Below are 26,498 nucleotides of genomic sequence, written 5' to 3' on the forward strand. Positions count from 1 at the left end.
AAGGGAATGCAACGAAATAGAATAGAACGTTTTACTCTGAGCACGCAATAAAGTAGAGAATAAAGTCTCTCTAAAAGAAAATATTGTACACAATGGTGTCAGGCACTAAGACACAAATTAAGTGCACCGAAATATATAAAACTATTATAAGTCAAGGACAAAGCGAAAATAGATTTCCATTAAAGAAATTTCTACACGTGGAATAGATGTGACTGTCACAATTTCTTTTCTACAAAAATCAATAAATAAACTGGGTTCATTGCACTTGAAATATTAATGAGTTGAAAAGTTCATGAATTTTACAAAATCAATTGCATGCACTGTGACTCACTCATTAGAATTGAAAATTGGTTCAAGAACATATAATATAGGTAAACCTATAAACTACAGTGGCGTCTAATTAAATGCCACTCCTCACTCACAGCGACGCACAAAACACAAAACGAAAAACAACTCAAAACGAATTTAAAATTGAGCGGCGTTTTAATCATTGAATTTGATACTGAGAGTGTTGAATGCGAATCGCGTTTTAATCGGCTGGCAATTGAAGCGACAAAAGTTGCAACACTCAAACTAAAATTGTACGAGACAACACATTATTACTGTATAAAATAGGCAACTACATAACAAAACAAAAAACCAGTTTCAGTTGATATTAATTCTAAATATCAGAAAACAAAAACTTAAAATGCGCTCAACTGTAGCTTTTAGCTGACCAGCGGCCCCAAACGTTGCTGATAGCGCAGTTGATCAACAAACGCGACGGCGTCAACAACGCGAAAATAAAACTAAACACTGACGAGTTGAGTTGCCTCCAACATTAACAGAACATGTGGCTGACCTTGCTAGTTGGCGCTGTGATCTTGCTGCTGATCTGGGACTTTGCACGCAAGCGTCACAGCTATGCGGCACTAGCGAAATCAGGCATTACGGGTCCCACCTCGTTGCCTGTTCTGGGCTGCGGCCTTGAGGCGTTGCATCTAGGAGCGGAGAGTAAGACTGGGAATAAAGTATTTGCGGATTTCATTCTTCTCCTTCCTCCTCCAGATCTCATTGATTATGTTGACGCTTGTTTTGCGAAATATGGCAAAACATTTCGCATGTGGATCTTAAATGAATCGCTGGTCTACACCATGGATCTTCAGCACTTTGAGGCCATACTCAGCAGCACCACGTTGCTGGAGAAGGGACAACTGTATCAATTCCTGCGTCCCTTTCTCAGCGATGGCCTCCTCTTGAGTGTGGGCCGAAAGTGGCACACGCGTCGTAAGATCTTCACCAATGCCTTTCACTTTAAGATCCTCGAACACTACATCGAGATTATGGATAAACAGAGCGGAGTTCTTGTTGAGAAGCTGCAACCTTTTGCGGATGGTGAGCATGTTGTGGACATGTTGAAATATGTGTCACTCGCTGCGCTCGATGTTATCACAGGTGAGAGATTACAGAGATTGCAAAATGCGTACATTTAAAAATATCATTTGTCTGTATTTCCCAATTCAATGCAGAGACTGCAATGGGTGTGCAAGTGAATGCTCAAAGCGATCCAGACTTTCCCTACATCAAAGCACTCAAGAGGTAAGAACTTTCTTTCTACATCGCAGTTTGTGTGGGGACTAAACTTTAGACTCTAAAGTGTTGTAAAAAACAGGGGTACAAGGTCAGCTGGTTGAGCTATTTAACAACTGCATACAGTAATTAGTCAGTCGAAAGCAGCGCACAACATTTATTACATTGTATACAAGTTCAAGCTTATTGCAAGCAAAATGTTGCAATATATTCTACATCCGTCTGTCTGTCTGTCCGCTTACTCGAATGCGTAGATCTCTGATATGAGGAAAGCTAAAGCTACAAAATTTGGCGAGCATACTTCAATGCGGGAAACACATTGCTTAAGAAAGTACTATAATCTATTTTCAAGCGTATTTTTAGGATTAATCTTTAAATTGGTAATAAATATTGCAAATAACTTTACTGCGTGATTTCTACAAATTTAATAGCAAGTTACTTTGATTTGCACGCAACACTTAGAGTATGAAATATATAATAATAAAATTTTTTAGAATAGAATTCATCTTTAAATGTGGAATACCTATTGATAAATGTTTACTAAGTGATTTCTACAAATTTCAGAGTAATGGGGTAATAAAGTTTTAAGTAATAAAAGTATGATTTGAACAAATTGCTGCAAATATGATTATAATACTTGAGACGACATAAATTGCATTGTTTAGAATACTATACTAAATAAAATTGTAGAACCAGATTAGTAAATGTTTACTGACTGCCTTCTAAAAACCTCAGAGCGATTGGCTAATGAATTTTGAAGTAATTTAAGTATAGTTGAGTAAGTTGTTTAACTTGAAAATATCATCTAAATAGTTGAGATAGGTTTTAGAATATGATAATAATTGATAATTGGGGATTAACATTAAACGGCAATCTAATGAACTTCAAATTCATTTAAATATTTTATATATTCATAAATTTCATAGCGATTAGCAAGAAACTTTGAATTCATTTAAATATTATTTAATTTATTTCTATAACAATTATATTCGTACACTTAATGGCGCTTATCTAAAGAAGTTTGTATTCATTTCAACGTTATTTTATCCATTTCTGTAGCTAGTCTTTAAGTATGGAAGTTTAAGTGCGTTTGTCTAATGAAATTTATATTAATTGAAATTTAAATTTAATTAATTTCCATAACTAGTCTTTAATATGGAGCTCTAAAGTCGTTAATTGAAGTTTATATTAATTGAATTAATTAAAATTTCGTCAAATCCTATTACTAGTCTCTAATTACGCAATACTATATTCGTGCTCAAAGTCGTTTTGCACTCGACTGTAACTTTCTTTGCTTGCCTAACTTGCCTCTAACTTGCTTCCCTCTCTTTCTCTCTCTCTTTCTATCAGCGTTGTCTACATTCAGCCGGACCGCATGCTGAAGTTCTCGCAGCGCTACGAGTGGCTCTTCCGCCTCACCGCCCCGCTGCTGCACCGCAAGCTGGTGAGCGATATACGCATCATGCACGACTTCACCGACAAGGTCATCCGAGAGCGACGCTCGACCGTGGAGCGTGCTCTCGCCGACGGCAGCTACCGGCCATTGAGTAAGCTGAGCTCACATTGCGGAAACCAAGCAACAACAGTTTGAAATACATTTGCCAACTCTATTTCTATTCCAGGTCTGGGGGATGCAGAGATTGGCAGCAAATCGCAGATGGCACTGCTGGACATTCTGCTGCAAGCCTCCATCGAAGGCAGCCCGCTGAGCGATGCCGACATACGTGAGGAGGTCGATACGTTCATGTTCGAGGGCGACGATACCACCAGCAGTGGCGTCTCGCATGCTCTCTACTCCATCGCCCGGCATCCCGCTGTGCAGGCCAAGCTCTATGCCGAGTTGCAGCAGGTGCTGGGCAACGATCGAACGAAGCCGGTGACTCAGACACAATTGCAACAGCTCAAGTATCTGGAGTGTGTGATCAAGGAGACGATGCGTTTGTATCCGCCAGTGCCAGCGATTGGCCGATACACCAGCAAAGATCTGCAGATTGGCGATCAGACAATTCCCGCACACACCAGCATCTATTTGGTCTTCTACTTTGCCCATCGTGATCCGCGACACTTTCCCGATCCGTTCAGCTTCAAGCCGGAACGTTTCCTCGACGACAACGAGGAGCGACAAACGTTCACTTATTTGCCTTTTAGTGCGGGTCCAAAGAATTGCATTGGCCAGAAGTTTGCCATGCTCGAGATGAAGGCGCTGATTAGCAAAATATTGAGATACTACGAACTGTTGCCCAAGGGACCTGATCTCAAACCTATGATGAACTTTATTCTACGCTCCTCAACAGGCATGTGTGTGGCATTGAAGCCGCGAACTTAGATACAATTTTGATTATCGATAAGAGAATGCAAGAAGTGACTAGCATCTAGTTAAAGGTTGTGGTTTCCCTGGGATTACTTGTGATATTTATAGGTAGTTAATAAACATAGTTTGTAAATTAAATAAACGATTTTCGACCTAACAAACAAGAAAGAAAGCTACAGTCGAGTGCACTGGGTATACCCGCTACTCATTTTGAATAAAAACAAAACAAAGCGGTATTATTCTTAAAATAATGATATAATACTATACCACAAATATTCTAAAAATTAACCGAAGGGTATGTTTGGTATATCGATGAAGAACTACTTTTCAAATATACCATATCAAAATATACCAGATGGTCAGGCAAAGCATTAGCAGTAGCCGTAATTTGCTTTACAGAATAATTTGCTGAATTTTTTATCCGATCGCAATCACATACTATAGTAATTATTGTCTACTCTAAAATTCGCGACTCTGGCTTCAAAATTATATGTACTTGTTATTGGATAATTTTCGTTTTGGAAGTGGGCGTAGCAAAATTTGAAACAAACTTGATCTGCTTGCAAACATAACAAATGCTGTCCAAGAAAATTGCGTATCTTTCTTTTATAGTCACTGAGATCTACGTGTTTATACAGACGGACGGACAGACAGACAGATGGACATGGCTATATTGTCTCAGTTGTCAACGCTGATCAAGAATTTATATACTTTACGGTCGGAAATTACTTTTTCTTCGTCTTACAAACTTTTGCTGTAGGAAAAAAGTTTTAAATGTTTATATTTTATTAATATTTGCTGAACAACTTCCAAGACAATTGTTTATTAAAGATAAAAGTCTAAACTCATTTTTAATAGATTCTAAACTATGTTGTTGATTTTTAATAACAGAGACTTTACAATACACCTATTAAAAAGCCATATTTTATTGGGTTACTAAATATCTTTAACACATTTTATTGAGTACAACACACCCCTTTATGACTAACTGCAAAGCCAACGCAAAGCATTTCTATTTGCAATAACAATAAATGTGAAAGATTTACGTACTGTTCTTTCATGACTGCCTAAAAATAGTAAAGGCAAAGCAACGAAAGTTTCTACTACTACTTACGAGGGTGGGCTGATAAATAGTCGGCCTTACAAAGAAAATACGTTTTTTTTTTTTAATTTTGCTTTTTTATTTCTCAACATAATCTCTTTTTACACGTATGCACTTGGACCACCGATCCTCCAGTTTCCCAATACCTTCCATAAAATAGGATTTGTCCAGGTCCTCAAAATAGGCGTTTGTTTCACAGATTACCTGTTCATTTGAATGAAATTTCTTACCCCCAAGCCATTTTTTTAAGTTTGGAAATAAATAATAGTCACAGGGTGCTAAGTCTGGAGAATAGGGTGGATGGGGTAGAATTTCGTAGTGCAATTCACACAATTTCGACATGGCGACAACGCTCTTGTGAGCGGGAGCATTGTCCTGGTGAAACAAAACTTTTTTCTTCGCCATGTGCGGCTATTTTCTTCAGCTCCGAATCAAATCGTCCCAAGAGATTGGAATAGTATTCTCCCGTAATTTTTCTGCCTTTTTCCAGATAATCCACATGAATTACACCTCGGGCATCCCAGAAAACCGTTGCCATCACCTTGTTGGCCGACAAACCGATCTTTGCCTTTTTTTGGTGCCGTTTCTCCAGTTGAAATCCATTGCTTTGACTGTTCCTTACTCTCTGGTGTATGGTGATTAATCCAGGTTTCGTCAACAGTCACAAAACGACGAAAAAATTGGTGTTTGTTTGCGTTAAGCAATGCCAAACTCTCCTTCGCAATGTGCAAGCGGTTGCGCTTATTTTCCATTGTGAGCAATCGCGGCACCCATCTTGACGAAAGCTTTCTCATGTGTAAAAATTCGTGTAAAATGTTTCCAACGCGTTCCCGAGAAATGTTTAGAGCATTTGCAATCTCTCGCAGCTTGATTCGGCGATCATCCAATATCATTCCATGAACTTTATCCACAATTTCTGGTGTTGTCACCTCTCTAGGACGACCCGGGATCATCGTCAAAAATGCTTGTCCGCCAGCGTTTAAATTCAGCAGTCCAATATTTTATTGTTGAAAACGATGGAGCTGAATCCTTATAAACTTTGTCTAACTCATTTTTAATATCGTCGTTGGATTTCTCTTTTAAAAACAGAAATCTTATGATAGCACGATATTCGATTTTATTCATGTTGACGACAATGCAAAAGTGAATGCGCTAAAAGTCCCGCCAAAATTACTGGTGTTGATAAAACCGCATGAAACTTTCACAGTAATCAGCTAATAGAAAACACTAATCGAATAAAATATTTACGAATTTTTAAAAAAATTTTTTCTTTGTTAGGCCGACTATTTATCAGCCCACCCTCGTAGTATAGTAAACAAATTCAGACATTAAATATTTGCTTTGGACGGAGAAACTATAAGCTAAGCATCCAGAAGTTAAGTATCTTTATCTCACTTTGTAACATTTAAAGCTGCATTATTTGCTCGCTTTAGGAATGTTAAGGATTTCCCGAAAATGAATGTCATAAAATGTGATAAGCGAAGTGTTTAATAAATGGCATCTGTGATGATATTTATTATGTTTGGCGGGAAAGTACAGCTTATTGTAATTTCCTTTATAATATTTTAAAGTCTTTGCATTGCAGTTACTGAGAATTAGATCAAACTGAGTCAGTGTATCAATATTTGCCCAGATTGGGCGTCATCCCACATAGTAAGTGGGTCTCTAGCTCCCTCTGTATGTTTGCGCACTGCGATCGTAAACTTTAGTTTTATCTCTATAATCCGAAGGCAAATATCGCTGCCTCTATTCGGAGTGGGTGATCTATTATTTGTCATTGCAATAAATGGTGAATAAAAGTGCAATTATTGTGTACTTCCTGTGGATGTGAGTTGTATTCGCAGCTCTCAGTTCTATTCAGATTTCATTTGCTAAGTTTAAAGAGAGTTGCGTATCATCATCAAACATGTGTTCAAATAAACAACAAGTTGCTCGCGATATTTATCTTTCTATAAAATTTGCAAAGTTGATAAGCGCTGCTTATCAGCATCATCATCAGCAGCATGATCGGTGCCATCTGCATATAAATGCTGGCCAAGACAGACGCACTGCGCCAAAAGCATTTGAAACGTTCAAGTAACCACTTTGAAGATGTCGCTAATTAGTCTATTCTTTGCTCTACTCTTGGCCATCTCAGCCGAGGCAATCAGTCGTCCATTGCCGCCTTATATCGGTCTGCCCACCCAGGATGGTCTCACCCAGCTCTTCTTCAACTCGCGAGTGACACGTCGTGATCCCAAGACATCGGTGAACTGCTTTGCCGGCTACATTGGTGAATCGAATCTGATTGCCGAGCAATACAGCGGCGCCTACAGCGGATGCCTGAAGAAGGCAGAAGAATCGCGACGTGGCATCGACTTGGACTTTTTGCCCACTCGGCGAATGATCGAAAAGTCAGCTGAACTCGTATGCAACGCTTTGAGTCGCTGCGTCAAAACCAACGGCACTCTCGACTCCTTTAATTGTCATGCGAGTCATGTAAGTCCACGCTTTATTATTCGGTTCATTTCACAAAATTTACAATTCTTCAATAGGGTTCTAACAACACCATTGCCACGTACAGCATCTCGGGCAATGCCACGGAGTCTTCGCACGTGTTGCAGGAACGCTATCGCCTCATTGACTTGCACCATGAGCAATGTGTGAACAAAGCCGAACGCAGCTACGTCGAGTCCACGGCCAGGAACTACAACTATTTGCAGGGCTGCCTGGATGGACGTATTCTTCCCAAACCCATTCCAACCACGAGTAGCTCCACATCGACAACCACAACAACGACAACGACAACAACCACAACTGAGCCACCAACAACCACCAGCACGGAATCGGCAACCACCGAGAGCCAAGGCAACTTGGAGGATCAATTTAAGGAGCTTTTAAACTTGCTAAACTAAAACAACGAGTCAAGAACTTTTTTGGCTCGTTGTTTAACTTTTAAAGCTAAGCAAATCGAAGGGAGTTTCTAAAATAAAACGAAAAGTGAACCCCAAACAGAGACAAAGTAAACAAAGCAGCAGCCAAAAGTCACCCCAAAAGTCCAAATATTTAACCCTCTTGTAAAAGATTGAGTTTCGTATGTAATATCTTAGTCAATGGCTTGGCAAAATACTCTCTCATAATAATTGCACTTGGTTTCTGTTGATGAATGTATGCTGGGGGGAAAAAAACCAAAGCTCAAGGCGTCAATTAGAAATATCGCTTGCGGCTCTTCCGTTTTTTTCTGCTGCTTTGGTACAAAAAGAGCTTGTGATTAATGATCTACAACCATCGCAATCGCATTAAGAAATTATCGCTGCTAATCATGATTATCGAGATGCCTTGACAATGAAAGCAACTTGAGTGGGTTTTTTTTTGTTTAACGAGATGTCAATCTTGAAGCCATGGCTAAAAATGTTTTGTTATAATTCTGCCATGTTTGGTCACTAGAAAAATAGGCAGAAACCATATAAACAAAGATCGAATCGAAGAGATCAAGATCAACTCTGCAACACGTTCGCCTTTTACAGCACTCAAGTGTTTGCCTTTTATGTGCCTTGGCGGCTTTCGGCTCTGATCTCAGTTGGGTTAAAGGGAAAGAAAAACCTGTGCCGAGCAGCACCTGTTGCCCCCAAAGCAAGTCGTTCATTTATTAGCACAATTGGCAGTGGCATTTGGTGGCAACTCCAACATTTTATGACCAGTTCAACACAACACAACACTACAACAAAAAACCCGTCTGGCACCCAGTTTTATGTGGAACTAAATTCTTGGTATGCGATTGCGTCAATTTCTATGCGTTTTATTGGTCACGGCAATTGCAATGCAAGTCTGGTTTATGGGCGTGGCACTTGCCGCTTAATTGCACCTAGAAACAAGGAAAACGAAACGGAGAAAAAAACGCGTTGCAAGGTGTTTACAACGTGTCTCTTATATCTTTAGCCGAGGCAATTAGATAGCTGCTATAAAGAAACAACAAAAAAAAAGAGCTGGGATTGATTGCGCATTCATGATTGCGCTGCTGCTGACTAATAACAACAAAAGCTAATAAAAACATAAACTGAGCGCACATTGGGAAATCACTAAAAAGTGCACTTCGTATTCATTAATTTGTTATTGGAGTGAGAACAAAGACAGAGTGTGAAGAAAGTCTTTCGATAATCAAAAAATGCTTTAACGATCGTTGAAGTGAAAACCCTTTTGGATCGATTAATGAGTTTGTGTAGCCAGCAAATGTGCAGCTTACTTAAAATGGATAACAATCGGGCTATAATAAAGTGGAAGTCTTTTTTAATTTATAAAGAAGTAAGAAAGCTACAATCGAGTGTGATTCACTGTGAGATATTCGCTATGAGTTCTCAATAAAAGCAAATAAAGCAAAATATATCTTCGTTGAAATATACTAAAATGTTAATTTGGTATATTAATATATTGCATTCAATTAATATACCGAAAAATACTGAAATATGCTGAAATGTATATTTAGTAATATTGATCAGTCGCTGTCGAAAAATACTGAGATATACCGAAATGTATATTTGGTATATTAATATAAAAAAGTGCTTAAAAAAGATGCTGAGTTTGTGAGCAATTTTTAAGCGAAACCCCATAAACCTAAAAATACTAAAATATACCGAAATGTATATTTGGTATATTAATATCTTTAGTCAATTATTATACCGAAAAATAATGAATTGTAATCTTAGTATATTAATTTATTACATTACATTAATATACCAAAAATACTAAAATATACTGAAATGTATACTTGGTAATATTGATAAACCAATCGTAGTCAAAAAATACAGGGGTGTAGAGAAATATATTTTTGTTATATTAATATTATGTATATAACAAGTGTTTTAAAAAAAATGTTAATGAGTTTCTGAGCCATTTTGATGGGAAACCCTCTTATAAAATTTGGCATCATATATTTTGAGTAATATTAAGTATTACATATTCTAAGAATTCACATATTCAGTATTATTTAAGGCACATGCTATATGCCACAGCTGCTGCTTAATGCCACTTCATTCAACTGCCAACTGTGATTGATAATCGCTTATGCTTATTAGCAACAATAGACTTTCACTTCAGCTGCTTAGCGAGCTTGTTAGATGAGCAGACGCTTTTAAGAATCTTTTCAAGGTTGTCCACTTTTAATTGACAGTCGTTGTTCACTCATTTTGCAGCTCATTTGCAGTTAATTGCCTTGCCACACACACACACACACACACACACACACACAGACACCAACACACCTTTATATTGTGGCATTACTCAACGCTGCACATAATCGCAGTCAAGCAGAGAAAATTCTTAACGCTAATTTACAGCCAGCATCTAAGCTCAGATGATGAAAGAGAGATTGCAGTGTTGGCTTCTTCATTGCACAATTTGCGCGCTTCATTGAGCGCTTGCCTTGCCGCATGCCCCAAATGCAACATGTCTGCGAAATCCTGAAGCCAAACAAGTTTAGAGACACACACACACAAAAAACTTTTCATTTTTAATGCCGAAAAATAAAAGAATTGGAAAAATTTGTGTTAATAAAGCGAAAAAACGACAACTACACAAAAAAAAACGTAGTAAATAAATACGAGTTTCAAGTCAACTCTGACTGCTTTGCATAAATAAATTAAAATTACTAGACTGTGTGAGTGTGTGTGGAGCTGCAAGTGCAACAAAATGTTGAAACGTCGCGACGTTGACGTCGATGTCCCCAAAAAGTAAAAAACAAAAGCTGAAACTGTACGTAAAACTAGTTTGTCAGCAACAACAACGAAATGCGCAGAAAAGGAAATCGTCGGCGTTGTTGCCTTTTAAGGCATTTGGTTGCCCCCTCCGCTCCCTTTGCCACATATTGGCTGCGTGTTGCGCATGCGCCCCGTGCTATCAGTTTCAATGCGTGTGTGGCAGTGTCTCTGTATCTATGTGTGTGTGTGTCACGTCTGTGTATTCAGGTCATTCGCATTTTCACATTTTAAGGCGTGTTGTGTGTTTGCATGTGGATTTTTCTTGGCTTTTCGTTTTTTTTTTTTTTGGAATAACTTTTGCCAAGCACTTGCAACTTGCAGCCTCTTTCTTAGCCTTGGTGGCAACTTTTACTTGTTGCTGCCTCCTGGCCATGTTTGGATGCCTCTGTATGTGTGATGAAGCGATTTGAGCTTTGTTTGTTACTTAATTGCGACAAAGTCATTAATAATCGATTAACCATGTGAGGCAGACAAGTTTCTTATGCTGACGGGGATGCTGATCACCAAAGGAAGTTGCAACCAGCCAGCCAGCCAGCCAACTAGTGAGGCAGGCAAATACTTGTATGTAAGGCAATTACGTTAACTCGTAGTTACACTCTTGCTCACAGATTCCATGTTTATACAGCATCCATCCAATCTTGTGGCGTGTTTAGTCCCCGTTTTCTCTCGCCCCTCTGGCAATTTGTGTTTCCTGTGTAATTCTTACGAGGCGTGTCCACCAGCTCACCTCCTGGGTGGCAGCCACAGCGGCGTCATTATTATCAGCAATCTCCCAGAATCATAGCAAATCAACAGCGAATCTGTTTAATAATCAACCAAGCTAGCTAGTTGATGCTCGAGTTGAGTATTAGAACTAGTTTGTTATAGTTAAAAAGTAGCTATCTTTGCATAGCTAGAGATGGACAATAGCTTGGGAGAAGCATGTTATTATGAAATGTGATGAGTGTGCTGAGATATCTAGCAATCAGCAATTAGTGGAAAAAAGTAAACATCTATTTGAGCAGATGAATACACTCTAACATTAAACAGTAGACTTAAGACGCAGTATTTTAAAATACCAAAACATGATCAATAGACTGCAGCGAATAGTTAACGTAGTTTAGAATACCGAAAAATGATGAAGATACTGAAGCGAATATATTAACAGTATTTTAAAATACCGAAATATGGTGATGCTAAAGAGTAAATACTGAAGTTAATATATTTTAAAAGTATTTTAAAATACCGAAATATGCCCAAGATACAGAAGCGAATATACATTAAAGGTATTTTAAAATACCGAAATTTATTGAAGCAAATATCGATGTATTTTTTTTTTTTTTACATATCCATAGAGTTAAATATTCTGATATTTATTTAAAATGTGAGAGTGCATAGAAACACATGTCAAAGCATACGAGAAAAATCGAAAGATTATTATAGTTATTCGAATAACAAATATCAATTTTACTGAGGTATTTCATATTAGAAGCTTCCGGTACAGTGTTTTAAGCGTTTTCAAGTCTTAAGAATAAAGTAAAAAAATGGAAAACGCTTCAGATAATGATTCTGTTAGTAAATAAACAATTTAATTTTCTTCGGATGGTTTTAATGTGTTATTTATTTTCCAGAGCAATTCTGGGGAATCCCATTGCGATTCTGCCTATTCAAGAGCTGTCAAGGTATTGCTTGAGCATTCAGTTGATGTCGACGCATTTGCAAAGATTCTTCACATGAAAGAAGAAAATGTAGCCGAACTTCAGCGAAATTTATCTGATTGCAAAGAGCAGATAAATATGCTCAACCAGAAAATCATAGAGAAGGATGATATTATCGCCGCTTTGTCGAATCGTTGGGCTTTAATTGAAAATACTGTCGCCCAATCAATAGATTTGCTGACAAATAAATATCAAACAGGTCAACAATCAGAAAATAAATCAATTGACAACAATGACTACGAAGGTGAAAATATTTCTCATGTTGAGATTTCTGAAGAGTTGAAGAACCTGGCGGATGTAAATAAAAAAATTAAGGAATGTAAAAATGGTTTACACATTTACACTCCATACGGAACTACGGAAAGATATTTGATCATTCCAAACACTCCACCCTTTAAAGTTGTGATGTATAAATTTGATGAACTTGGTTATATTCTGATTCAGCATCGTCGTGACGAAAAATTTAGTTTTGAAAGAACCTTGATTGAATACTATCAAGGATTTGGAGACTGTTCCGGTAATTTTTGGATGGGATTGGAATACATTCACATAATAACAAACAATCAGCCGCATGTTCTCAGAATTCAAATGTGGGACTATGCCTGGAAAGAATATTTTGCTGAATATGACAACTTTGTTGTTGCTGGAAATGATGAAAACTACAAGCTAAAGTCATTGGGTGATTACAAAGGAAATGCTGGCGATATGATACGTTTTAGTGAAAATCAAGAATTCTGTCTGTGCCCAAAATTAAAAAGGGGCTGGTGGGATCTTAAGGGTGATCATCAACTTTGGTGAGTTGCAGGTTTTAAAAAAAAAACTATTCATATATATTGTTCTAATTTATTTTATTTTTTAATTCTACAGCAATATGTTTGAATTCAATTATTGGGGTTTCAGATATATCAGACAAGTCATGATGCTACTAACTCCTAAAGCCGCGTACTTAAAAAAACAGTCCGAAATGATAAAAAATTAAGAATGCGATTATAATCACTGACAAATATTTTCAGAAAAATAAAGTTTGGAAGTTAATGATTTTTGAATACTTATCATGGTAAATGCTATTGAAATACAAAGATGTGTAAGAATAGAACGCAAAATAGTGAGGGTATCTATCAATTTAAAAGTGTTCGTTTTAACTGAAATACCAACGCATAGCTCAATATAAAATTGTAATGTTTAAAGCGACACCGAATCTTGGAAGTATAACCAAGCGGTACTTTCTTGACGGGGTTTGCGTACATTAGTATATGTATATTTTCAGTGTTAACTTTTATGGTCACACTGCGACTCATGTGTTAAAAAAAAAAAACGTATTTTCTTAATAAAAAATGTATCAAAAGAAATACTTTTTATATATCTACAAAAAATCCAATACTTATCCTTCCTCAAAAATCCGCGGTAGTCTCAATATTTATATAGAGAACTGTAGTTATATAAAACGGTATTATAGCAGCGCGTGATTTTAAAAATGCAAAACACAATACAATATCGATTGTAAAAACTACATTCGATAGCCGCAATAGTGCTTGTCCATCGATAGTGCTATCGATGTCTCTCCACCTCTACCACATATAGCGTAATAGGTGTAGTTTAATTAAGTCAATAATTTGTAAAGTGTTACAAAGTCAATTTTAGGCTTTAGCATCTCCTAAGTGCAATAACGTTTTTATGTTTACATAACCAGCTAGTACAACTAGTTTTTACTACAACGACAACATCATCAACAATGACAAGCGAGCAAAAAAAATATACTATCCTTAATATACTGCAGGAAAAAAAATTTTTTTTAAAAAACTATACCACAGTTTTTTTTAGAAATGCTAAAAAAAAATATATATTCTCTACTTATCTAGTAGATTATTTAGTACTATACATGCCAAAACGTGCAGACATTAGACACAGTGTCTATAGAAATCATAACATTTTATTGATGATATAGGGAAATAAATGTTATTATGAGCTGTGTCACAATTGTCAATACGTAGAAAGAAATGTATAGGTAATCTAAAAAGAAGTTGAAAAACTCTAAGCAAAAAATAATAATGATAAACAATCCGTTTCTAGCAAAAGTGTAAACAGATCACTCAATGAAGTAAGCAAACTATAGAAAATTGCATATAAAATATCGCCTAGAGAAAATTACAATGAAGTAAGGGAAATACAAAGCGTTCTTCTTCTTAGTAAGATCAACAGAAATTCTATTAAAGTCGCCACTATTCAGCTGTCTATCAATTCTGCGAACTTTTGCTGACATTTCTATCGCATACCAATCGCCATAGTTGCTACAAAGCTGCTGTCTAAATCAACTTCGATCTGAGGCGAGCATTGTGTGCTACCGAGTTGAGTTGCAACTTGGCCATAAAAAGTAAATGTCAAGCGTTGCAACGCGATGCGATGCGATGCTAATATCTGAGCACACAAAAGGTAAACAGCAGGTGTCTAATTGATTGAATGACAGACGACAGTAGCAACATTCTAGGATATGGAGAGGCTAGAAGAGAAAGAGAATCGATATATCAACTAAACATTTATTGTTTGTCACTCGGACTGTCAGAAGAACGCCCAGAGAATGACAGTGGCATCGATGCTTCGAGATGAGATGATAAGCAGTTGTAGAAGTTGCAGAAGTTGCAAGCCACATGCACACACAAGACAAGGAAGCAGCGGTGGCATGCCACAATCCCAAAGGCCTGAATACTGCATCAAGTGAAGACGCAACGCACACACAAAGGAAATTCAATAGCAAAGCGCAATGGCAAGGCGAAAGGCGGAAGGAAGGGCGGCAGACAGTGCCTGGCAATAATAAATGCCCAATGATGATATCTATGACGGAGCCAAGACAAAGGAGCCAAGCCAACAAAGAGAGCTTGCAAAACTGACAGCGAACTTTGGAATATTTCTACGCTTTTGCATTCGCTGCGAGGGATTGAAGCAGTTGATTTGCCTCCCCACTCCACTCCCCTCCTCCCTCTTCATCGTACTCCACAACTGGGAACAGCTGCAGATTTATGAGCCGTTGTCAGACAACGTGCAGCGGCAACGAAGTAGCTGGGCTTAAATAATTCTTGGCCAGACGGCGGGGCCAACAACATTTTGTGTCCGAAAAGTTCATTGTACCAAAAAGCCAGCTTGGATGCTGGATTCTGGGTTCTATAGTCGAGTCTCTCTTATCCTGATTCCTTGTGCTGCTAATGAGTTGTCAACATTTTGACTGACTTTTATTTCGACAGACAGACACAAGTCTAGTTCAGACTTCACTCGAAATTAACATTATCCTGTGTCGCAAGTTTGTTGACACAGCGCGAGACGCCACTCGACTCATTTACAACTCATTTTGCAATGTCAGTGTCAACTGTTTCCGCCTCGGGGGGGGCCGCATTCTCTACAATAAGCCAACTGATGACTCAAATTGTTGGCCACAAAACGACGACGACGCCATAAATGTCTAGCAAATGCTGAATAAATTGCCCACAAAGCACTAAATTATGGTCAAACCCCATAAGCAGGCATAAAAGGATGCAATGACTCACAAAATGTCTAGTCTGGCCGAGTCAGTGCCTCTCAAACCTCACTTTCGCTTGCGAACGCTGCTCAAACTGCAAGATCATGCAATGCTTCAGCAACTGTAGAACAACGTTTGAATTGGGATCAGTGCTACTCAAACTGCCAGCTGTTGTGCTTAGCAATTGCTCTAAACCTGCCAGCTGTTGTGCTTAGCAGTTGCTCTAAAACCACTTAGAGCGTAATTCGTTCACCCAAACTCAACTGTTTGCAATTAATTCTCATTTAAAAGTAATTAAATGCGCACTACTGATAAACTAATTTGATATTTCAACAACATTTCCTGCACATGTTTGCAATTCACATGAATTGTTTATAGTTCTGTAGCTGCAAAAAACAATAAACAAATGACAAGCTTACAAAATTCAGAATTTCGAGAGCTAACTGCTTCTAATTGGATTAGAGTTTATTTTTTGTGTAGGGCTATAAATAAGTGCTAGTTAATTGAGTTTCGAAAGTAAATGTGTTCGTAATGGATTGCAGCATAGAATAAGTTCACTTTAAACGGGAAACAAAACTCTAAATGCCAACAAAAACAGCTGTGCAAATCGTGAACAGGTAAACAGTCAACAACAGACAAAGGAAGAGAAAGAGTTGTGGAGCATAACAAACAAACCATCGACAAAAAAAAAAAGAGTCAACGTACTATGGCCTAAGATTGTGTAATAGTATTTTGAACAACTTAATAATGGGAATAGGAAAACAGAGCAGAGCAGAACCCGAAATGGGAAATCGTAATGCAAACAACTTCATTTGTTTCTAGACAAAGTTATTTCTCCCCAATAAATGAATGTATTTATAGCTGACCAGAAATCTCAGCCAGAACAGAACGAACTTAACTTTATGCCCCAATGCATACGACTTGAGTTCGGTGGAGGGGGGCAGAAAACATAATTTATGGATCGCTGGCTTCGAAATTTTTCACGTTTTCTCAGTTTCGCCTTTTGTGTACATAATCCGAGAGAGTGCAACGAGCATCGTGCAGCATTTGCATCTCTCGACATGAAAGCGAGCACAGCCCATAAGCATTCGCCTTTAATGGAATTGTTCGGTTCATCTCGAAACTCACAAATGAGCAGCGACTGCTGCACTAAAAGCGTTGATAATTCATCATCGCATCACATCGCATCGCATCGCATTCACATCTGAGAGAAGCTTCTTTGTGCCAGCAGCGATCAGTCGCAGTCACGCAGCAAGAAAGAGACAGAGACATCGCCTAGCTCACTCTCTCGCTTCGGTCGGGGCAATTCAATTACGAGACAAGCGGGGTCACAAATGCCAATCCATGCGAGCAGCAAACGCAACGAACTTTTAATACACTTACAGTGGAGAAATATGTTCACCAAGGTATTAATTATGCAAATGATAACCAATAAGGAAAGGAAAAGAAGAAGAAAAGAAGGGAACTCACGCACAACGTGCAAAGTCGAGTCGAATGACTAAGATAATTGCGGTTACGAAAAGAGTAAAAGTAGTTCTAAAAGTAGAAGTGGTTAAAGAAGTCGCTGTTGAAGTCAAAGAGTAGAAGTTAGTAAAAATAACAAAAGTATAACTTTACATAATAGTAGAACTTGTAATAATATAGTAATGAAATAAATATATTTCATCTTCTGTGCATAAAGTTATTGTAGATATTATTTTATATCAAAATAACAAACCCATCCCAAATAAATGTAAATAAAGTATAAGCCTACATCATAGTCGTACTAGCAATGAAATAACTATATGTATTTCGACTTTTATGGATAACATTTTCACAGATATAATTTCATATAAAAATCACAAACAAATCCCGAATTCTTTATTGTTTAAAATACAACTTTTATTTATTTAGAAAAATATTGTATATACCCAAATATAATGATTATGATCTCAAAGTTAATAAGTTAAGTAATATTACTAAAAATTAATAAAATATTGTATAGTGATAACGATCTCAAATTTATGAAATTATTAAAAGTTCATAAATATCGTTGAAAAATAAAATACTTGAAGTACCAAGCAAAGAAGTGGAATTGTCAGTAATATTATGCTAGAAGTATGACTTCGAATGCTAATATTATAAGTAGAAATATGTGTAATATTAATTCAAACTATCTAAGCAATAGGAAGTACTTATAAACAATTCTAATTGGTTAAGCATAATAACAAAGGTGTTAGGTGAAGTGGTTGTACGAGAAGTTATAGATAGAAAGCCAATAGGAAATTAAACACTTTAATACAAGTCTACACATAACTCTCACTCGATACATAATTTATAGTTCTTTGTTCTGTCAAACCCGATAAGTTAGCGACCTCAATGAGTGGTAGCTACTTCACTTTTACAATTTCTAGCATGTAGATCTAAAATCGCATAGTAATTTTCCTATTTACCGCAAAGCTTTCGATAACTCTGTTCTCAGTGCTTTTTGCTTTTTGCTTTTTCTGCTTGGCTGCGTTGACTTTCTGCATATTGAGTCGATCGAGATAATGCCATGATATACACAGTATATAACACTATAGAGTACTGTGCGGTATAATCTCTAGTGTAGGGTATTTAAAAATGTTAACTGGGTGCGTCGCAGCTCAATTCCCTCAAGTGTCGTATAGTATAATCGTATAGTATATAAATGGGTATGGTAGAGCTCACATTAGGTGATTAACCCGTAGAACTTTTCACTATTCGGTATAATCTTTGTTTTGTATTTTGAATTTGTGTTTGTCTGTGTTTGTGTTTGGGTTTATCTATCTCTTGTGTGTTGGTTTGGCTCATTAGCGTTGGAGCTCACGTTTTCCCCGCAGACGTGAGCAGACATGTCGCCTTCTATATGATACCGAATACTCGACTATGAATCTAGGTCTAAGTGTGGGTGTTTTTTGAGTGCATTTGAATTGATCTTGGATGCGATTGCTCTGCTCTCTTCAATGAATGAATTTTAGTGTTATCAGGGGGGATTTTACGTCTAGATAAGAAACATTTTACTGTCTATTTATGGACAATCGTTTCGTTTTCAAATCAATGCATTATCTAATACTCTCTATAAGTAGCAAGGCGACCATAAATCAATAACCACATTTTTATGGTGCGTTTCTTTCATTTCTTTCGACTAATTTCTCGCCATAAGAAATTCCAGATCCAAGAGTTCCGACAGATCACAAGCAAATTATGCAAATTCATTGAAAACGAAAGGCATTTCTGTGGTTTGCTTTGATTTTTTTTGGTTTTTGTTGTTGCTATTACTTTGTTGATTCGTTTTGCTTTTGTTTATTCATTAGCCACGCACATGAAACTTGGAATAAATTCGCGATATAAAAAGAAAAAAAATCTCAGGTATAAAAGTATTACGAAATGGACAATTAATGGGTTAGCTGAAGAGAAGTGCGGTCTAAAGCGAAATCCGATAATAATAACAATTGAAGTGATTGTTATTTTAATGTACAAGATGCATAATGAGAATTTGATTTGAATCAATTTGATTGATTAATTGGCGCTGGCAACTCTGTCGATCATCATCATCAACATCATCATTATCACCATCTCAGATCAGACTATGCAAATGTTGGCCCAGTTTTTCAAACTACGCGCAGACCTTGAGCCCAAAAGCCATCAAGTGGGGGGCCTCTTAATTAAGCAGGTGAACAAATAGACCCAAATGGCCAAATAGAGTTGCCAACGATCGCAACGATTGAAACAGAAGCACCCCAAGTCACTTCACACATACAAAGCAAATGCAAAACTTATCACACAGCTGTCAAAATGCACAAGCATAACAAAAGTTATTAATATGTGCTACGAAATACCCTATAATCAGATTAAACTCTGCTGCTTATCATACATGTTGTGTATCGTAATATTAATCAGTCAATAACAACCATAAAATAATTAAATTCGCCAATTCCTGAAAACATTTTATGGAACTTTCCATTGTTTGGTTCCGCATACCAGAAAGTTCATATTGAAAGGGAAATTCCGCATCGGAAGACATCATAAATTTCGCAATTGATAAAATTATAAAGCAACGCCCCTTCGTCAAAACAAAATAAAACTACAGGGTGTTTGCTCTATTACAGACGCAGACCTAGCGACTGCCAAACTTTAAAGCCAGCGACTGCAAAACCTTTAAGCCAGCGACAACAACAACGACAACGACTAAAACAAGCATCACAATAATTACAGCAACAACAAGCAATAGACGACAACAAATGTCCAAGTGCAAATAAACAACAAGAGAAATAAGAATATCGAAACAACACAAAATCAGCGTAGCTGCTGCGCTGCCGCTACGCTGTCTCTGCTGCTGCGGCTGCTCTGACCACTGCTGAATCAGCGAATTTTTCAATGGAAGGCAAACGCCAAAAGACGCGAACGATTTACAGTTTTTCGGTTGTGTTGCTTTTGTTGTCTTTGCCTACATTGTATGTAGTTGTTTTTTGTTGCTGCCGCTGCTGATGTTTGTGTAGCTCGTTGCAGCAGGTAATCAAGAAGAAGAAGCAACAACAGCAAACAGCGCAGAAGGGAGGACGCGACAAACACAGAAACAAGCTGTGCAAAACTGGTCAGCTTTTTGTTGCTATTGCTGTTGTTGTTGCTGTCGGTCTCATAAGAAATATAATAAAAACGAAAAAAAATCACAAAAACAAAAACTACCCATAACGATGATTTTCAGTGGTACAAACCTTTGCTTTGTTAATTGCTATGGCTCTCAGTGCAATTGCAGCCTGCGCCTTCCTCTCACGTTTTTTCGAGTTTTTTATTTGCAGTTATTTTTTTTTGCTTCAGCGTCTCGTTGCCATTTTTCACTTGCGCTTTCAATTGGGATGCAATTAAATTGCAAGCCGATCGTATACTTGCTTGCAATTGTCGTTTGTGGATTGCAGTTCTTTAGTTTTATCACGCACAATAAACACACAAACATACACACTCACACTAGCACACTATAGTATTAAATTTGCATAATTCAATTGCAATTTTGCGACCGGCACAAAATGCGCGCGAATTAATAAACAAACACAAACAAATCGACCGCAAAACAGCGCAAACACAACCGTTCTTCCCGAATGCAAAAGCAAAACTAAATGCTGTTAAGTTTACAGGCTGTTGCATCGCTGTTAAGGCTATGAGCGCTTCATTTCGCCTCTGGTGAATTCGCCGCATATTAACAGCTTGGCTTAGAGATGTTGTGAACAGATGTGAAACGACAGCTGATTATTTTGCTAGTTTATTTTTTGAAAGATTTTTTTGATATTTTTTGAACATTCATTTAATTATTCATAACCACTATTACGAATTATTTATTATTGTATAAATTATACTTTTAAACTCATATAAAAAGAAACATCTGTTTTCGAGTGAGACCACAAGCAAAAACTGTTTTAACGCCTAGGAGATACTAAAATACACAAGCTCCCATTATTGCTGACTGGTTACACTACATCTAGTATGTTGGTATATTTTCTACATACATGTTTGGCGCGTCAATTTAAACTGCCTGTTATATTTCGATGTTTTGAACTGTTGCTGTAAACCAGCTCTGTTAAGATTACATTGTAAACGTTGCCACCCTGTCTGCAACGCTGTTTTATAGCACTGTCTGGCAACTATTAAGAAGGCGCCAATTTTGAATTGAAGTTAATATGTAAGCATTTCAACGAGCATGCACATATTCTGTTGTTAGTATTAAATCACTATTAGTAGCGAAAGCAAAACAATAAACTACATTTACATAGGATTTTTGTCAACTTTATTATTGAAATTAATTAAATAAATTGTCGGTGTGTCACCTAAAAATATATGTGGCAATAATTTTCATTTCATTTTTAAACAAATTTGTCAGTAAAATATATATGTATTTGTTATGTATATGTATATATTCAAATATCTGTATATATATATCAGTTATTTTTAGTAAGCAATGCAAATTGAACTTATGTGCTAGTTGATATATTTTCTTCTTTCGTTTCTTTTCAATTTTCAATTTATCGCATTAGTTTTTGTTGAACAAAATACGGTAGCTTTTGTTGCTGTTGTTGTTGTGGTTGTTGTTGTTGTGGTTGTTGTTGCTGCTGCTGTTGCAGTTGCCAAAGCAGTTGCTGTTGTTGCTGCAGTTGCAGTTGCAGTTGTTCTCGTTGCTGTTGCAGTTGCTGTTGTTGTAGCTGCAGTTGTTGCAATCTCTGCTGCGGCGGCTGCACAGGACGCCAGTAATAGCTTCTTTCAATTGGTTTCACTTGAACTAGGAAACTCTTTTTGTTTTTTCTATTTGTGTTTGAGTTTATTTGTTTTTGTGGGTGCATTGAAATTGTTTGAATCGATTAGGAAAATACATTTATTTATCAACAGACATTTAAAAAACGGATGTCGAATGATGCCAAGTGACAAACACAATTAAAAAAGTTGTCAAAAATCGAAGCCTAAATTTTTGTTTTGTTTTTTCTTTGTAGTAAAAATGTATTGTAGTTGTTTTTGTTTTTATTAAATTATTACGCACACATTTTGTGGAACCAGTCTTCGAGTCTGTCTAGATATATGTACATATATAGTATTGTGATGATCGATCGGGGGATCAACTTACATCAAGTGTTCGTTTTTTTTTGGCTAGTTTGTTTTTTTGGTTTGGTTAGTAGCAAACGGTTAATAAACGAGCACAGCGCACAGCACATTGGGATTGCAGATGTTGTTGTTCTTGTTCTTGGTGGACGTAGACTCACCCATCTGGCTGCTGTTGTTGTTGTTGTTGCTGTTGCTGACGACGTCGCCTGGCCACAGCGCTGTTCTTGATAATGGCTTCGATCTCTCGACCGCCAGAACTTTCGCCCTCTGAGGCGGAGGCGCAATTATTGCCCCCGGTGGAATCTTCCACAGTTCGAGGTGCTCCTAAGGTGGCCAAATTTCGCACCAGACTCACTGCATCATCGTGTTGGGCGCTGGCTGACGGGGGCGTGGCATTCTCCTTGGATACATTGCGTAAGATTTGCGCCAAGTTGCGTTGCGGATTCGTCGATGCGCTGTTGTCCAGCTCATCGCGTGTCGCGTTCGCTGTGGTCGCCGATTTGCGCAGATTCGAGACTGTGGCATGCGTCGAACGTTGCAGGCGATTCTTGAGCTCGGCATTCAGATCGATGGGCATCAGACCGCGACCCATGCCGGGCAAAGGTTTGCCCCCCTTCAGAATGCCCTTGGGTTTGCCTAAAGTAAACATAAATAATTTATGTCATTAAATGATTTAATATCAATATAAAAATAAAAAAGAAAAGCAAGTAAGAAAGGTTCAGTCGAGTGTGCTCGACTGTGAAGTACCCGCTACACATTTCGAATAATGGCAAAATAGTGCGGTATTTCTATTGAAATATACTAAATTAATATACCGACAAATTACTAAAATATACCAAAACACACAATTGGTATATTGATATAGTATTACATTCGGAATATACTATATAGTAAAATATACCAGATTGTCTGACAAAGCTATATACCGGAATAATACTAAAATATACCAAAGGCAATAATTTGTATATTGATAGAGTACTACAATCAAAATATACCATAGAGTAGTAAAATATACCAGATTGTCAGGCAATGCTTTATGCCACAAAAATACTAAAATATACCAAAGGCTATAATTGGTATATTGATGTAGTACTACATTCAAAATATGCCATAGAGTACAAAATATATATCAGATTGCCATCCAAAGATTCCAAGACCCCTAGTAAGGAAGAGTTGTTGCCCATACAAAATAATTTCTTAAATTACTTTTACATTTTCTATCTGATTCTCAACTAGGAATCATAAAGACTGTATTTATTAATATATGTATCGAAATTTGAAACTTTTGCTTCAAAATTACGCTTCTTATTTGAATTTTGTCGATTTGCGAGGACGGAAGTGGGCGTGGCAATAATTTTAAGCTAGCTTGAACTGCGTGCAAACATAACAAATGCTGTCGAAAAAAAAATATAGCTTTATCTTTTACAGTTTTTGAGATCTAGATGTTCATACAGACGGATGGACAGACAGACGGACATGGCTATATCGTATGGCTATTGACGCTGATCAAGAATATATCGTTTATAGGGTCTGCCTGTTATAATACCCTTCTATCCTATGGGTAGCGGATATAATACAAATAAAAGAAAAATAAATAAAATAACTAAAAATTAATACAAACTTTAAATAACAAGCACAAGCAAAGGGAAAAACGTGCTTTAAATTTCACATAACATGCCCAGGTAAACTTTTGAGAAGCGCAGAGAACGGCGCTGAGTTTCACTTACTTACTCAGTGTGTATGCGTGTTTGTGTGTGTGTATGTTGGTAAGTTTGTGTGAAAATTCGTTAAACACATTGCATTTAGCACAAAATGTTGTTGTTTTATTTAATGTTGTAACAATTTGCATATTTAAATATTACAATAATAATTACGATAATTAGATATAATGTTGTATTTGCATAATTATAGTAATAATAATAATAATGGTATGTGGTAATGATAATAATGCCATTTAAGGTACAATTCGTTTAAGCTCTTTAAGTAATTAATTAAAAAAATCATAAATAAGCACACGACAAGTAGTTGGTAGTTGGTAGTAATAATAATAACTGTTAAACTGGATGATGATGCTCTTGCTCTGCAGGCTCTGAAAATCGAAATCAAAATGCAACACACTCAAATTAATTACAATGCCTAAGAAGAACTTTTTCGATTAATTTTAGTCGTTTCGTTTTATTATTTTTAAGTTGGGGATTATTTTTCAGTATGCATATTTTTTATTATATTTCATTGTCTTTTTTGTTATATGTATTTTCCATTATGTTTTGCCCATCTTACATTCGTTTCGTTCTTGTTTTGTTTTCTTTATCGGAGAGGGGGCGGGGGTCAGAAAGAAAGGAAGTAAGGAAGATGATATCATATGCGCATCTATCACACAAATCACACATTGAGCGCACACAAAAAGAGAGCGCAACAATTTATCTACATGCTAAATCCAAATTAGAGAGATAGAGAGAGTTGTAGAGAAAGAGAGAGAGAAAAGAGGGGGGAATTTTCGAAAAATTTGTGAAATTTTTTAAATAGTTATGCCAAAAAAATTTACAATTTTTCCATTCATGTGCCCAAAATTTCGCCACACAACCTCTTGAACTCATGCCCCGCTGCATGCAACTCATCGGCTGTGATAACAATATCCTCAAAGCTGGCAATGTTCAATTTGTTGTTGCTCGTTGTTGTTGTTGAACGTCTCGAGGGGGAAAGAGCACGCTTCGGACTTGGCATCGAGGTGGGACTCAAGCTGCCACTTGAAGCACAGCTGCCCGTTGTCTCCAGTGACATGGCGCGTGTTCGCTTCAGCATCTCACGTCGCTTCTGCACCAGACTGACGCTCTGATTGAGTCCGCTGCCATTTGCAACAGTTTGTGGCAGCCGCACATGCGCATTGAGTGCCTCCGATGGAGTTGCAGTTGGTGTTGGTGGCACCGTTGAAGACGTCTTCTTCAGCAGCGTTGTCGTTGAGCTGTAGCTTTCGTTCAGTCCGAAATACTTGGCATAACGTTCGTCAACGTTTGGAGCACGAATGTTGCCACTCAGCTCTGTGGTATGACGACGATTCACAGCGGTTGCCTGTGGCTTCTTTTGTTGCACGGTGATTTGACTAAAGTGCGTCAGCTTGCGTTTCAACTCTTGCACTTGTTGCGATTGCTGTTGCTGCGATTGTGGTTGCTGTTGGGTCTCCTGCTGCTGCTGCTGCTGTTGCTGCTGCTGATTGGCTGCGCAGTTTTCCTTGCCCGAATCAGAACTGTGCGCATCATCGCCGCTGTCACTCAAACTGTGTCCATTCCCATTGCTTTGTTGCTCCATTGCTTGCATTGATTGTTGCTTCCGTAGCTCCTTTTGCTGCTGCTGTTCGATGAATGGCGATTTGATTTTTCCAATGGTCCGCACACCCATCGAGATGTGTATGTCCTCCATCGTCTGCAATCGTCCCAAGCAACTGTTGCGATGATTGTTGTGCTTGCGATCGCTAAGAAAAGTGTCGGGCATCACAAGTTTGCCCACAGTGCGCAGTTTGATGCGTCGCGGCGCCGTCAACGAAGTGCTTTCTGTCAAAGGAGTAACAATTGTTGAGGTTGTTACTGCTGTGGTTGCTGTGGTTGCTGTTGGGGGAGCTGTTGCTGAGCGTGTCAGCTGCACAAAGCCATTGTGTTGCTCTGTTAGCGACTGTTGCTGTTGCTGTTGCTCCTCCTCTTGGGTGGTCGGCGTGCATTCCATGGGCGTGGGCGTCACACTGGCGCTGCTTATGCTGTTGGCCATGCTGTGGTTGCTGTGATTGCTACTCGGACTGTTGCTGCTGCGATCGATGGAGTTGTAGGGCGGACTGCTGCGTGAGGCGTAGCTGTTGGCGCGACTCGCGAAGCGCGGATGTGCCACATGATGTGGCATGCTGCTCGTGGGCGTTGTGCTGCCGCCATTTCCCTCGCACAAGCTGCTGAAGAACGCCAAACGCTCGGCCAGCGACAACGATGAAGGTTCTAAGGAAGGTTTCTAT

The 26,498-nt window shown here is 37.8% G+C and overlaps 4 protein-coding genes across 18 annotated transcripts in view; 3 read left to right on the forward strand and 1 right to left on the reverse strand.

The window, feature by feature from the left end:
- Window positions 1-26,498, reverse strand: part of LOC133840938 (supervillin) — a 174,897-nt gene that overhangs the window by 28,532 nt on the left and 119,867 nt on the right. For 8 of the 15 annotated variants that reach the window (XM_062273136.1, XM_062273134.1, XM_062273135.1 and 5 more), the window contains one exon: window positions 22,663-23,140. In XM_062273136.1, the coding sequence (XP_062129120.1) occupies window positions 22,663-23,140 (478 nt within the window). Of the gene's footprint in view, window positions 1-20,634; window positions 21,029-21,312; window positions 22,211-22,233; window positions 23,141-24,659; window positions 26,482-26,498 lie in introns of those variants that run through there. The other 7 variants (XM_062273139.1, XM_062273150.1, XM_062273148.1 and 4 more) reach the window with 4 other exon arrangements.
- On the forward strand, window positions 720-4,096 carry LOC133843718 (probable cytochrome P450 4d20). Its single transcript, XM_062277372.1, has 5 exons — window positions 720-993; window positions 1,048-1,434; window positions 1,509-1,578; window positions 2,920-3,116; window positions 3,192-4,096. Exons 1-5 carry the CDS (start codon window positions 831-833, stop codon window positions 3,893-3,895), a joined length of 1,521 nt encoding a protein of 506 aa, XP_062133356.1. The 5' UTR covers window positions 720-830; the 3' UTR covers window positions 3,896-4,096.
- LOC133844404 (uncharacterized) lies at window positions 7,025-8,020 on the forward strand. Its single transcript, XM_062278362.1, has 2 exons — window positions 7,025-7,460; window positions 7,517-8,020. Exons 1-2 carry the CDS (start codon window positions 7,074-7,076, stop codon window positions 7,874-7,876), a joined length of 747 nt encoding a protein of 248 aa, XP_062134346.1. The 5' UTR covers window positions 7,025-7,073; the 3' UTR covers window positions 7,877-8,020.
- Window positions 12,100-13,210, forward strand: LOC133842574 (angiopoietin-2-like). The gene is made up of 2 exons (XM_062275729.1): window positions 12,100-12,264; window positions 12,325-13,210. The coding sequence occupies exons 1-2, from the start codon at window positions 12,238-12,240 to the stop codon at window positions 13,207-13,209; spliced, it is 912 nt and encodes a 303-aa protein (XP_062131713.1). The 5' UTR covers window positions 12,100-12,237; the 3' UTR covers window position 13,210.

This window comes from Drosophila sulfurigaster, chromosome 3 (assembly GCF_023558435.1).
Source record: "Drosophila sulfurigaster albostrigata strain 15112-1811.04 chromosome 3, ASM2355843v2, whole genome shotgun sequence".
Lineage (NCBI taxonomy): Eukaryota > Metazoa > Arthropoda > Insecta > Diptera > Drosophilidae > Drosophila > Drosophila sulfurigaster.

Bases quoted from the DNA above. Each gene is read 5' to 3' on its own strand.
- LOC133843718 (XM_062277372.1), top strand. From the start codon at position 831: ATGTGGCTGACCTTGCTAGTTGGCGCTGTGATCTTGCTGCTGATCTGG. The intron at 1,579-2,919 runs GTAAGAACTTTC...TCTTTCTATCAG, and splicing joins TACATCAAAGCACTCAAGAG to CGTTGTCTACATTCAGCCGG. The intron at 3,117-3,191 runs GTAAGCTGAGCT...TTTCTATTCCAG, and splicing joins CGGCAGCTACCGGCCATTGA to GTCTGGGGGATGCAGAGATT.
- LOC133844404 (XM_062278362.1), top strand. From the start codon at position 7,074: ATGTCGCTAATTAGTCTATTCTTTGCTCTACTCTTGGCCATCTCAGCC. The intron at 7,461-7,516 runs GTAAGTCCACGC...ATTCTTCAATAG, and splicing joins TTAATTGTCATGCGAGTCAT to GGTTCTAACAACACCATTGC.
- LOC133842574 (XM_062275729.1), top strand. From the start codon at position 12,238: ATGGAAAACGCTTCAGATAATGATTCT. The intron at 12,265-12,324 runs GTTAGTAAATAA...TTTATTTTCCAG, and splicing joins ACGCTTCAGATAATGATTCT to AGCAATTCTGGGGAATCCCA.